We start from the raw sequence: 14,780 nt of genomic DNA on the forward strand, positions 1-14,780 counted from the left end.
ACGAGCTATGAACGTGAAAGCAGCGATGGAGTAACCTCCCATTATCCCTGACTGGCAGAGTCCAATGTGTAAAAATGAATGTTCTGCTTAGCTGTCTTCTTCCCACAGTCCTTTTTCCAGAACATAGACAGAGCAAATCCCCGAATTAGTAAATCCGTGCTCCAAAGACCAAGATCTGCTAGTGGTTTATCTTTGTCCCACTACTGATCCACCAAGATCCAGAAAATTCTGCTCCACAGAAGAAGATTCTTTCTCCAGGACGGTTACAACAAGCTGCCTGCAAGTTACCATGAAACACTGTGTTAAAGCGAACCGAGGAGAAGCTGCTCACAGCAAATATTGACTTACTTTAGGTTTCTGCTGTTTACTCAACTTTGTAACAAGTTAATTGATAAATTAAAACAATTTATAGCAATATTTGTGTAAGCATTCTCACTTCACTATTAGTGCCTAAAACTTTTGCACAGTGCTGTATGTAAATGTAAATGTTGGTGATTTGCCAGTTTTACAGTCCTTGTGATCAGTGGGGTTATTTTCCTTTTTGTTTATTTTCCTTTTCATGTATTTATTTATTTAACTTTTTTTTTTTGGGGGGGGGGGGGGGGGGGGGGGGGGGGGGGGGGGGGGCAGACAGGCAGGGGGGGGGGTGGGGGGGGGTTGTCATGTCATTGGGTTATTGTGTTATTATTTCTACAATCCCTTGGTGGTACCTTTCCATTATTGTTTATGGTACCCTCTTTGCTTTGCACGTGCATCAATAAAATGTTGGAAAACAAGGAAAACTAACTGATTGATTGATTAATTGATTGACTGACAGCTCAGTAAGTCAGACGTCAGTAGTCAATAGTCAAATAAATCTAAATTGAGATTCTGCAATCGCAATAATTGATGCAATTTCAAAAAATCTCCACAATATTTGTGAGAGCTGCAGTTTAGTTAAATTACAGCAACTTTTCTGCATAAAACCAGCAGCTGCTTGTGTTTGGACCAATCGTGGCGTTTGGTGTGGCGGTAACTGACGACAAATCTCACCTGCCAACAAACACGATGCCACAGACGAGCAAAACTATTCCCAAATGTTCCCAGATGAGGTTTGATTCAGTGAGTCAGGAGACATAATCTGCCTCAAACATAAACATCAAACTAGATTTATTTTAATAACATTATTGATGATTTTATTTGCTGCTGATGTTGAGCTGAAAGTTTATTTAATAAAGGTTATAAATGGAACTCAAGTACAGTATTTTCTGTTTATAGAACGTTGAGTCCTCATGGTTCTCATGTTCAGCTGTAATATAGTTGTTTCTGTGATCTGCAGGAAGTCGTTATATACGACTCTTCACTGGTACCAGTTTAAATAAATCACATTATTTTACTTTGCTTGCAGTTTTACAGCAAAGAGACATAAAACATCACAAACTGGATCAACATTTTTGAGAAAAGCTTCAACAAAATCAAACATTTTTTAGCCACAATAATTACAAACATAGTCAGTGAAATCCTGGAGGGATTCAGTCACTATTTAGACTTTGAATTAATGATTTGCTTCCTCTTGCTGTCTTCTTCTTTACAGCTGTTCCTCCTCCCTCTTTCCTCTTCTGTTCGCTCTGCTGAGTCCCACGTGGCCTCTATATTTCACTCTCTCTCTCCTTCACAGTCTCTCCCTTTCTGGTAAACACTCCCCGCCTCCTCCCTCTCTCCGCTGTCCTCCAGCAGGAAGAACAGATCACCGACAGACGAGAAGAGACGACCGAGGAGGACGGAGCAGCAGCAGAAGAAGAAGAAGAAGACTGAGTAAGAAGAAAAGCATCATGGACGTTTTCAAGAAAGGATTTTCCATGGCGAAGGACGGAGTGGTGGCCGCCGCCGAGAAGACGAAGGCCGGCGTGGAGGAGGCCGCTGCCAAGACCAAGGAGGGGGTCATCTATGTCGGTGAGAGATGGAGGATGGAGGGAGGATAGAGGGAGAGATGATGGAGGGAGGGATGGAGGGAGGATGGAGGAATGATGGAGGGAGGATGGAGGGAGGGATGGAGGGAGGGTGGAGGAATGATGGAGGAATGATGGAGGAATGATGGAGGGAGGATGGAGGGAGGGTGGAGGAATGATGGAGGAATGATGGAGGAATGATGGAGGAATGATGGAGGGAGGGATGGAGGAATGATGGAGGGAGGATGGAGGGAGGATGGAGGAATGATGGAGGAATGATGGAGGAATGATGGAGGAATGATGGAGGGAGGGTGGAGGGAGGGATGGAGGAATGATGGAGGGAGGATGGAGGGAGGGTGGAGGAATGATGGAGGAATGATGGAGGGAGGGATGATAGAGGAATGATGGAGGGAGGATGGAGGAATGATGGAGGAATGATGGAGGAATGATGGAGGAATGATGGAGGGAGGATGGAGGGAGGATGGAGGAATGATGGAGGGAGGATGGAGGAATGATGGAGGAATGATGGAGGAATGATGGAGGAATGATGGAGGGAGGATGGAGGAATGATGGAGGAATGATGGAGGGAGGATGGAGGAATGATGGAGGAATGATGGAGGAATGATGGAGGGAGGATGGAGGAATGATGGAGGAATGATGGAGGGAGGATGGAGGAATGATGGAGGAATGATGGAGGGAGGATGGAGGAATGATGGAGGAATGATGGAGGGAGGATGGAGGAATGATGGAGGAATGATGGAGGGAGGATGGAGGAATGATGGAGGAATGATGGTAAAAGTAAACAGTTGGAGGACAAGAAGATGAATTTTTTTAGAGGGAGAAAAGAAGAAGAAGGGATGAAAAGGTAGAAGGTGAGATGGAGCTGAACTGATTTCACACCAAACTGGATGTTAAACTTCTCATTAAATAGAGTTTTGTTTTTGGTGGAGAGTAAAGGAGGGATGGAGGGATAGATCGGTCAATGATGGAGGGATGACGAGAGGGAGGAAAGAGAAAAATGCAACTCATGGTGACGTTAAAGACGTGGAGGTCAGTCTGCAGGAAAAACAGATGAATAAAGAGAAAAGGACAGAAGGAAAGAATTGAAGGAGTGAAGGAGGGACGAGTGAAATTCAACACCTAACTGAGACGGGGGGGGGGGGGGGGGGGGGGAGTGGGTGGAGGACAAGAAGCTGGATCGTAAAATATTCAAATCAGAGGAAAGAAAGACGAGAATGAGAAGAGACAGAAAAACACGATTCATGGTGACGTTGATCATTCAGTTTGAAGATGAACGAAGGAACGAAGGGAGAACAGACGAATGAAGAGATGGAGGGAGGAAGAAAAGAGAGAAAAGTGAAATTTAACATGAAATGTCGTCAAATGAGGGAGGAGAGGAGAAGCTCAGACTGCATGTAGTCGATGAAGAGACGAAAGGCCGACAGACAGGAAGTGACATCAGTGTCAAAGTTTATCAATGATGGAGAAACGATGACGGAGAGTCGCGTCATGTCTGTTTAAAGAGAAAGGGATGAAAAGTGTAAAGATGGAGGTAGAGAGCGATCGTCACGTTGGTGTAACGTCGAGGTTACGTTGGTGTAACGTTGGTGTAACGTTGGTGTAACGTTGGTGTAACGTTGGTGTAACGTTGAGGTTACGTTGGTGTAACGTTGGTGTAACGTTGGTGTAACATTGGTGTAACGTTGGTGTAACGTTGGTGTAACGTTGGTGTAACATTGGTGTAACGTTGGTGTAACATTGGTGTAACGTTGGTGTAACATTGGTGTAACGTTGGTGTAACGTTGGTGTAACGTTGAGGTTACGTTGGTGTAACGTTGGTGTAACGTTGGTGTAACGTTGGTGTAACGTTGAGGTTACGTTGGTGTAACGTTGGTGTAACGTTGGTGTAACGTCGAGGTTACGTTGGTGTAACGTTGGTGTAACGTTGGTGTAACGTTGAGGTTACGTTTCATAGAGCTCGTGAACCTGCTGACGTCCACAGTTCATAAATCAGCTGATCAGTGATGCAGATAAAAATGAAAGAAGTGACGTATCACTGACATCACAGACAGAACAGACTCTTAAATAAATAAAGACAGACAGCATGAACACATAAACACACCTCCAACTAAAAGTTCAGTTAAATAAAAATTCAGTTTATTTTTAACAGGTCGTGTCGTGTGAGTTTAGCAGGAGGATGTTTATGGGATCAGATTTGTCATATTAATAAAAAAAAACACATAAACAACAAAAAATAAACTGAAAGCAAAACATGACCTCAAATGAAAAACTGACAATAAAACTTTCAGTCGCAGCTGTTTGGAGGGAAACGTCGACGTTAACGTCAGTCGTCACACTCGGAGCAGAAAGCAGCAGTTTCTGGTTGAACTCTGGATTTGGAGGGAAAGTTTGTCCTGATCTGAGAAGCCTGCAGGTTGATGAACATGTTGGATATTTAATCTGCAGTCAGCCGGTCAGTCGGCGCTCCGCAGAGCAGAAATTAAACCCTGAATCATTCCTGTAATTAGCAGCGAGCTGTGAACTGCTTGCTGCTGTCCTGTGGTTTATTATGAGTGGATCACCTGACTGTCACCTTACTGTCACCTGACTCAGCCGCTCCGTGCTGCCAGCTGACTGCAGATATTATCCGACATGAGCAGACGTCTCCTCCCGACAGCACAACGAACCACAGCAGCTCATCTGGTTAATCAGCAAACAGAAGGACAGAAGAAGAACGAGCTGTATCTGTGTATGTGTGGTCTGTTTATTCTATATATATATATGACAAAACACACTCAGGTCCACAGGAAGTGATGTCACACTCCCCTGTGCTGCTGTGGTGATGTTTCCCAGCAACACCTGGACAGATGTGTTGTCTGTCTGAGTGTAATGAAGCTGATCCACATAAACAAGAAAGACTTTCAGTTTGTATTTAAGCAGAAAGTCAAACCTGCAGCTGAGAGAGAGAGAGAGAGAGAGAGAGCTGTCAATCATCTTCTGTTCAGTCTGAAATTCATCTGCACATGTTGACGAACTGACAGGAAACTGGGTGAAAGAGCATCATTGCAGCAGAAGTCTGAAAGCTTCTTTCCACAAAGACTAAACTGCATTTTTGTAAAACTGCCAAGTAGGAAACTGTGTGAACTGAAACTTCCAGTGACACTGACTGTAGATCAGTTCTCAATGAAAACGGAGACAAAAATATTAAAATATATTTTCACAACAATATGACACGAAAAATAAATGAAAAGGAAACTCTGAGATTGAGAACTATGACGAATGAATAATGTTCATTTATCGTTTCATTTGATCTTGTTGACTTTGTTAAAACTTAATGTTGAAGCTCAAAACTGTTTCTGTACAGAAAACTGGCTCAAAACAACCTGAAGCCAGTTCTGTGCTGGTGCCGTATCGATCCAAACTGGGTCACATTAAACCACCAGTATCGGTATATAAGTATATATAAACGCCAGTATCGGTATATAAACATCAGTATCGGTATATAAACGCCAGTATCGGTATATAAACGCCAGTATTGGTATATAAACGCTAGTATCGGTATATAAGTATATATAAGCACCAGTATCTGTATATAAACGCTAGTATCGGTATATAAACATCAGTATCGGTATATAAACGCCAGTATCGGTATATAAACGCCAGTATCGGTATATAAACATCAGTATCGGTATATAAACGCCAGTATCGGTATATAAACATCAGTATCGGTATATAAACGTCAGTATCGGTATATAAACATCAGTATCGGTATATAAACGCCAGTATCGGTATATAAACGCCAGTATCGGTATATAAACATCAGTATCGGTATATAAACGCCAGTATCGGTATATAAACGTCAGTATCGGTATATAAACGCTAGTATCGGTATATAAGTATATATAAGCACCAGTATCTGTATATAAACGCTAGTATCGGTATATAAGTATATATAAGCACCAGTATCGGTATATAAACATCAGTATCGGTATATAAACGTCAGTATCGGTATATAAACGCTAGTATCGGTATATAAGTATATATAAACGCCAGTATCGGTATATAAACATCAGTATCGGTATATAAACGCCAGTATCGGTATATAAACATCAGTGTCGGTATATAAATGCCAGTATCGGTATATAAACGTCAGTATCGGTATATAAACGCCAGTATCGGTATATAAACGTCAGTATCGGTATATAAGTATATATAAGCACCAGTATCTGTATATAAACGCCAGTATCGGTATATAAACGCTAGTATCGGTATATAAGTATATATAAGCGTCAGTATCGGTATATAAGTATATATAAGCACCAGTATCTGTATATAAACGCCAGTATCTGTATATAAACGCTAGTATCAGTATATAAGTATATATAAGCACCAGTATCTGTATATAAACGCTAGTATCAGTATATAAGTATATATAAGCACCAGTATCGGTATATAAACGTCAGTATCGGTATATAAACGCTAGTATCGGTATATAAGTATATATAAGCGTCAGTATCGGTATATAAGTATATATAAGCATCAGTATCGGTATATAAGTATATATAAGCACCAGTATCTGTATATAAACGCCAGTATCGGTATATAAGTATATATAAACGCCAGTATCTGTATATAAACGTCAGTATCGGTATATAAGTATATATAAGCACCAGTATCGGTATATAAGTATATATAAGCACCAGTATCGGTATATAAGTATATATAAGCACCAGTATCGGTATATCAACATCAGTATCGGTATATAAATGTCAGTATCGGTATGTAAGTATATATAAGCACCAGTATCGGTATATAAGTATATATAAGCACCAGTATCGGTATATCAACGTCAGTATCGGTATATAAATGTCAGTATCGGTATATAAGTATATATAAACGTCAGTATCTGTATATAAATGTCAGTATCGGTATATAAGTATATATAAACGTCAGTATCTGTATATAAATGTCAGTATCGGTATATAAGCGTCAGTATTGGTATATATATATATATATGTATATATATATATATATATATATATATATATATATATATTCTGTTGATAACGGAGAACAAATATCTGTCAAGTGCAACTAAACATTCTCATTGGTCGAACCGATGCGTCTGAAATTTGGCTCCTGTGTTCCTAGTTGTACTTTCAGATATCAGCCTTGTTTCAGTGTCTCCTGATCGCTGGCAGCCGTATCGATCGGAGTCGTGTTAAGTTACTGCTGACGAGTCTTCAGCTGATTGGTGAATTACAGTCACGCGTTATCTCGCCAACATGTAACGGTATGGTTATAACCCTCCGGACTGAAGATGATGTGGATCATAACGTCAGTCAGTATAACGCTAGCTGTTAGCAGAACGCCTGACCTGAAACTGATCAGTTTGATTATTAGTTGATCAGTTTTCAGTCTGTAGTAGTGATGAGTGAGTGCTGTGGAAAGGTTTTCAGTGATGTCATAGTGAATTTATATATTTATCTTTGATCCAATAGAAGATAAAAGCTGCAGGTTGATTTAATCTCATCCTGCCGTCAGTGAGAGATCATGAGCTCAGACATCAGTGACTCTGTGTGTTTGCACACTGTCTTCTGTGTTGGGAGATGTTTTCCATGTGAATCAGATTTTGTTCAGACAAAGACGCCGTTCAGTCTGATCCATCACATGCCGACCGACACGCCTACCGGCTGAAACGTCTCCCGGTCTGAACCTAACAAACAGCTGCAGTTCCTCTGACGTCCACCAGCGGCTGCAAAACTGATTTCTACAAACATTCAGCGTCTACGTGCTGACTGGCAGAGTTTCAGGATGTCAAACAGCAGCTGCGTGTAAATGTAGCAAAAGCTTTAAAATGTGTTGCTGTGTGTTTGGTTACAGTTTATCATTAATTATCAAGTATATGAAAGTCAAGTCAAGAAGGTGCTTCACAGTGTCTATATAGCAAAAAACATCCACATATTCAGTCACTGAGAAGATTAGAAGGACTACAGTAAAGTGTTTACAGTATGTGGGTGAATTTAGGTGTTGGAAAATATTTTTATCTTCTTGCAGAAAAGGTTCAGGAACCTTTTCAACCTTTTCTTTCAATTAAATGTCAATAAATCAGTTTAAATGTTGTATCTGGAATATGATAAAGAAATACATTCCAATCATTTTAAAAGGGTCTAAATTATGAAATTGTCCACGTTTATGTGTCCACAGTTTGCACAAATATGGTGTTAAAACTTTAAAAAGATAAACACTCAACAGCACTTCACTGATGTCAAACAGTGACTCAGCGTTACATATTTTACTTTAGTTTATTTAACTGATTTCACAGAAGAGCTTTTTAAGTTAAATATCAGCTGAAGTGAAAGTCTCTCATCAGGAGTCAAACATACAGACGTCCGGTTCCACAGCTCCACTTCCTGCACAGATCCAGACCGTTTCCTCCGCTGTGGTCGGGGAGGATATTTAGTGTCAACAGGATACAAGCACTCTGCTGCCACCTAGTGTCTACGCCCCCACATTCACCGCCGCCGCGGCACCATGGTAACGCAGCGGTGAACCAGACAAATGAAACCAGTGACATCTGTACACGGTGACACGGTGTGACGACGCCTCCTGCTGCTACTCTGCTCTCCTCCCCTTTCAGGAAGTGGAGAGTGGAGGTCGTCAGTGGGAGGAGCTTGAGGAGTGTTGTGTCCAGTTACCATGGTTACAGGTTAGTGTTGTGTGCAGTTACCATGGTTACAGGTTAGTGTTGTGTGCAGTTACTATGGTTACAGGTTAGTGTTGTATGCAGTTACTATGGTTACAGGTTAGTGTTGTGCGCAGTTACCATGGTTACAGGTTAGTGTTGTATGCAGTTACCATGGTTACAGGTTAGTGTTGTGTGCAGTTACTATGGTTACAGGTTAGTGTTGTATGCAGTTACCATGGTTACAGGTTAGTGTTGTATGCAGTTACCATGGTTACAGGTTAGTGTTGTATGCAGTTACCATGGTTACAGGTTAGCGTTGACTCCTGTTTGAACAGAATGTTCCTGCTCACCTAGCATTAGCATTAGCATTAGCATTAGCACAGCTACCTGTTGACTGTCTGTGTTTGTGTTGAGAGAAGCTCAAACGTCGACAACGTGGTGAAACATCTCTGGTAACATCTGGAGGAAGATTTAGATGTTTGAACTGACTCGTTCTTCCTGACAGCAGCAGGAAAGATGGCTGACGTTAGCTTAATAATACTACACTAGCATAGCTTTTTATAACAGCAGATACGACCTCCAACATTAATTTCTTTTATGAATTCAGTTTGTTCAGTTCACTTTGTGTCTGTAATTTACAGTCACTGTTCACAGACGTCAGCTCGTCTCTACATCGTCGTCTTCATGTTGAAGGTTCAGGTTTGTGTTTGAGGACTGCGAGTCCTGCGAGGACACTTTGTCTCCCTGTGACTTCCTGCTGTTTGCTTTTAGATCTTAAAGACAACTTCTCTGTGATGAACAGCTGAGAGGAAACAGGACAAAGCTTCTCTCTCTCTCTTTGAACCAGAAGTCAGGTGCTGTTGTCGGTTCAGAAGCTGCAGAAACACAATGAAAACTTACCGAATCAGAGTGGCTGCTGGCTGCTGGCTGCTGGCTGCTGGCTGCTGGATGCTGGCTGTAAACTGGGTGACATCAATAAATAATTCAGAGAGCAGCTGAGCAGAAGAAACCAGGTCACATCCAGATTCACCCTCAGACTGCTGCAACTAAAGCTGAGCTGCTGCTAACAGCTGCTTCTTTCGTAAAAACACACAAACTGGAGAGAAAAATGCAGATCACACTCATGTGTTGTGTATGAAGAGGAGGATAATGTATGGGTCTTTCTATTATGGTGTATGTATGTATGACTTGCACTGGACCCTGTAGGGTCAATGTACATATGAGCAAAAAAAGAACACAATAAATATATCTAAAAAAAAAATATATATATATATAGAGCTCTGCATAAAAGAGTTAAAAAGAAGAATTTGATGAAACCTTCATGTCTTCAGCAGATGTGATCACAGTTTAAGATTTTTCTTTTTTTTTCTTTTCCAGGAAGCAAGACGATGGAGGGAGTGGTGAGCGGCGTTAGCACAGGTACTCCCACTGTTACACACTGTTGCACCAATAACTAACGTTTCTCAGACAACAACCTGGATATTTGATAATTCTGCTGCTTTATCGTCTGTTTTACTCTAAATGGGACCATAATTTACTAAATGAACATCATGCTGTATTGAAGAAGACTTAAAACTAGCGATTGAGACCATAAACTCATCAGGTTTTCAGACCCGGAGCTTCCCGCTTGTATTCATCATAAACTGATTTCCTGGAGACACGTTTAGTTTCAGTTTATTAAAAATATTCTATTTATAAAAATCAACATTAGATTCGATCAGGAACAGAATAAATTCTTAAGACTTGTTTCCATCGTCGTCCACCAACGTTTATCAAGACGTCAACCAAAGTCTGACGTAAAGATTTATCAGAAATTAAGAACTGAAGATCTAGAAAACTGAATCATATGATGAAATAATTCATGTGATTATGTGTTGACAGAGTTAATGATATTCCAGTTCGATCAATAAAAGTAATTAATAAAGTAATAATGTGACTAAGTGTGTTTCCATCCACCTGTTGAAAATGTCATCTTTCCATCATGTTTTCCATCGTTGAGCTTTGACTGTTGCTGACGTGATGACGTCACCTCGTTGTTTCTCTTCTTCTTTAACTGTTTATCTGCTGATATTCACACAACAACAGTGGATGGAAACAAACATTCACTACAGTTTTGTACTGAACATTTTTCTTCCTGTTGACTTTCCTCCAGTTGCCCAGAAGTCGACCGAACAAGCCGGCACCGTGGCCGACACCGCTGTCGCCGGGGCCGACGATGTCGCCCAGGCAACGGTGGACGAGGTGGAGAAGGCGGCGGTGGCGAGCGGGTTCGTCAGCTCGGTAAGTGATGTCACAGTTTCCATGATTGTTTCATCACAAACTGATACTGAACATCACAGCTTCGAATGTTGATTAAATGTCGGTTCATCATCTGGTAACTCTGAATAACAATTATTGTTTTACTCATTTTTTCATTTGGATAATGAACAAAATGGATCATAAACCAAACCTGTGATTTTACAAGACTAAAATGTTTAACAGATGATGAGGCAGAAAATAAAACATGATATATTTATACTACGATATATACTGTATATATTACACTGTACTGTTTTCTCTGCATTAGTCATAATGTATTGGATAAAATATTATAAATGTGTTGATAACTTTAATTTTTTTGTCTTTCTTTATTCATAAATCTGTGGTGATTGGCTGGAAACAGGAGGAGGCGGGATCAGTGGTTGAGGAGGTGCCTGATTGGTGGAGGGGGGATTGAGTGACTGACAGTTTGCATGGCATGATGCATAACACTTTCTGCTTCATATCTGATGAATCTGCTGCTTTCTCAAAAGAATTAAAAAACAAACGGCTCATTACAGTCGACATACAGCGAAACATCTGCAAGAATTATTATCTTCTGACTGTGGTCTGCTACTTTAATGTCTGCATCACAGTAGTGGTTCTTCTAAAGTAAGTATTTTATTAATAAGGGGAAGTACTAGTGGTAGACGTGCTGGCTGCAGTTACCCTCCTACCAGACATGGTGTTACAGGTAGAAACAGTTTTGGTGGAAATAGTGATGATGATGCAGGAGGAGAGGGAACAAAAAGTAAACTTTTGATTATCACATAATTGTCAATAGATAGTTAATTTATCATACTGATCAATGTTGAGCAGGATCAATAACCTCAATAGGCTTTTCTTAATCTGCGTTCTTGTCAGTTCCTGTGAAACAGAGTCCACATCAGTCTATAAACAGATCATACTGACCATCAAACAGTGTTTCCAGAATGTAAAATATTGAGTCTAAAAATACTGTATTCAGCCTACAATAAAGCGTTTTCGTTGTTTTCATTGTCAGTCATATGATTCCTGCAGGTTGCTGAAACCTGAAAATAGCCAGAGAAGGTGCTGAACAAGACAAACAGCAAGACAAACTACTAACACTAGATGTAGTAGTAACAGCAGCAGAGGTTGTAGTCATGGTAGTATCGTAGTAGTAAGAGAAGTTTTAATAGTAACAAAACAACGTTAAAACCTGGTTAACGGCTGGACCGTGTATGAAACGTTAGAGGGCTTTAAATGTGTAACTCAAGGTGCTGCACACATAAGAAAAACATTAAAATACTGACAATGCGTTTCACCAGATTTTGTGTGTTGACTATGTGCTGCTGTTGTTAGACAGGTTCAGCTCAGATTTAAGCTATTTGTTAAATATTTTATATATCATTTCACTTAACAACAACTGGAGAAATAGTTTTAATGCAGTAACTATCAAGTTGATCATTAATGCTGAGTGTAAATGACCCCATTTATAAATGTATTTGCTTTTATTTGATTTACTATGAATACAGATGACACTAGATGAATGTAACATGGAAGTTGTTAGTGAGCACAGACAGGCGTTATTTGGATAAACTGACCACATAATGGGAATCTAAATGCAACTTTCTCACCTGAAAAAATATTAAAACTTAATGAAGTGACATATTAACAGTCCTACATCACCCTGTTTACTAGTGCGCACATGTGAAACGGGTTAGTGCTCTCAGTGTCGCAGCCTCCGTGTCAGACGTTGCAGTCGGTAAATATGTTTTTTAAAACTTGTTTTGGGGTTGCGCTCAGTCCTGCTGAGAGTCTGAGTGCCTGCAGACATGTAAACGCCCCCTGATGACGTCATAGAAAACTGTTTGCACTGAACCATTTTGAACGAGCAACGACTAACGGGGACATTCAGGTTCCTCGAGCCGGTCCGAGGCTGATCCAGCTCACTGCTGTGAAACTACGAGAAAGCACTTTCATATGTTCTGACTTTTATTTGATCATAGATATTTAAACCAGGAAACAACCTGGATAGAAAACAGCTTATATTGTTATATATTAAATATGATGTATGTATGATGAAGGTTTACACTCACAGATTTATAAAACTAACAAAGTGTGAAGCAAAAAGATGCGTCACTGCAGAAGAAACTTGTTTTAATGTTTAAGAGTATGCAGATGACACCTTCCTCTATGAACAATGACTGCACATTTCAGAAAAGATAGAAAATATTACATCTTTGTCTTCTAATATAAACTCAATATACTGTATACTACTACACACTATATAATACATACATACATATATATATATATACACATACACACACATACTGTATATATGCTACTATATACTGTTTAAAAGTATATATATGTGGCATAAAAGACAAGAATGACTATATTTTCTCTGTTCTGCTGCTGAGATCCGTGTAATGTTTAACATTATGCTGATGACACCTTCCTCTACTCCACAAATGACTGCACATTTCAGAAAGGAAAGAAAATATTATGTCTTTGTCTTTTTCCAGTATTTTTGTTTTTGTTATTTTAGTTTAGTTTGGTGATGAGAACATAAGACTCGTTTTTCTGTGTCCTGACAAGTCCAGAAAGGTGTGTGAAGCATAGTAGAAGTGTTTCCTTCTGCGGGATTTAATGCGACATGAAAAATCTTTTCTAATATTTCACTGTTAACACAAAGACTAACATGGCACTTTCTTTCAGCTCATCTCATTTCTGGCTTCATCTCATTTTTCTAAAGTTTCAGAAAGACTAAGTCTGCATATGAAGTGTCTCCTGAGGTTTTATCCTTCTGAAATATTGCCACTCTACAGATATAAAGTTACACTTCTCCCAAAACCAACACCAACAAACAAAATGTCAAAAACGTCACATAATTTCATTTTTAAAGGTCACTTATTGAAAAACAATGTAGATGTCTGTCTGCGTAGTTTGTGCTGAGGACATGAACTCTGCTGATAGCTCAGGTCGGCTTGTTTTTGGAGACGTGTAGCTGTGTATGAATGGGTTTGTATGGAGGTGGAGTTTGGTGGCGGTCATGTGACCTCAGCTCTGTCTCTCCTGCAGGCCGACCTCCAAAAAACAGAAGCCGGAGGAGAACAGACCCAACAGGCGGCACAGTAGGTGAGAAACTTATTTATAAAACTACTTATATTGTAGTTTTCAACAAACAAACAGGAGGAAATAGTGCATCTGTCAGGGACTATTTTCAGCGGCGGATGAATCCACGTTTTGTGCTGTAGATTTATTATTATTAGTGTTTCTTTCGGTTGTGTGTTTGTCGAGACATGATTAAACTATTTATTTGATTGTATAAAAATTTGTTCACTGTCAAACTTTAGTTTAGTAAAGTTCTTAATTGGATTTAATCTATTCTTCTTCTTCTTCTTCTTCTTCTTCTTCTTTGTGTTTGTTTCCTCTCTCAGACTTCCTGATTCTTCCTGTCCAATGAGCAACCAGAGCAGAAGAACTCTACATTTTAGCTCAACTCTTGACCTCTGACCTCTGACCCTTCCAAACCCTAACAAAGATTCTTAATCGACTTTGTGCAATTTAACCTCTTGTTCATCATCATTATCGTCTCTCGTTGCCATGGTTACACTGCCTCTGCATCACATCATACACACACACCGCCATCGGTTTAACACTCAGAGATTCATTTAATCTGAACTCTCAGCTGATTGGTTGATGTAGAGTGACATCACCGGGGGGGGGGGTGTCCTACAAGTCACGCCCATTTCCTGTCAATCACAACGGTGACTCCGCCCCCCTTCAGAGAGACACTTGACGCCTTTTGAATGCATGTTGCTTTACTGACACACTTAAAACGCTAAAACACACACACACACACACACACACACACCTGTAAACACACACACACACAC

At 40.1% G+C, this 14,780-nt stretch overlaps 1 protein-coding gene across 7 annotated transcripts in view; it reads left to right on the top strand.

The window, feature by feature from the left end:
- The window catches only part of LOC121911301 (gamma-synuclein-like), a 22,394-nt gene extending 7,614 nt beyond the window's left edge, over positions 1 to 14,780 (top strand). For 4 of the 7 annotated variants that reach the window (XM_042432642.1, XM_042432646.1, XM_042432639.1 and 1 more), the window contains 6 exons: positions 1,574 to 1,932; positions 9,994 to 10,035; positions 10,769 to 10,896; positions 11,279 to 11,305; positions 13,963 to 14,019; positions 14,322 to 14,780. In XM_042432642.1, the coding sequence (XP_042288576.1) occupies positions 1,574 to 1,932; positions 9,994 to 10,035; positions 10,769 to 10,896; positions 11,279 to 11,305; positions 13,963 to 14,019 (613 nt within the window). In that variant the 3' untranslated portion in view covers positions 14,322 to 14,780. The remainder of the gene's footprint in view (positions 1 to 1,573; positions 1,933 to 9,993; positions 10,036 to 10,768; positions 10,897 to 11,278; positions 11,306 to 13,962; positions 14,020 to 14,321) is intronic. The other 3 variants (XM_042432641.1, XM_042432643.1, XM_042432640.1) reach the window with 3 other exon arrangements.

This window comes from Thunnus maccoyii, chromosome 14 (assembly GCF_910596095.1).
Source record: "Thunnus maccoyii chromosome 14, fThuMac1.1, whole genome shotgun sequence".
Taxonomy (NCBI): Eukaryota; Metazoa; Chordata; class Actinopteri; order Scombriformes; family Scombridae; genus Thunnus; species Thunnus maccoyii.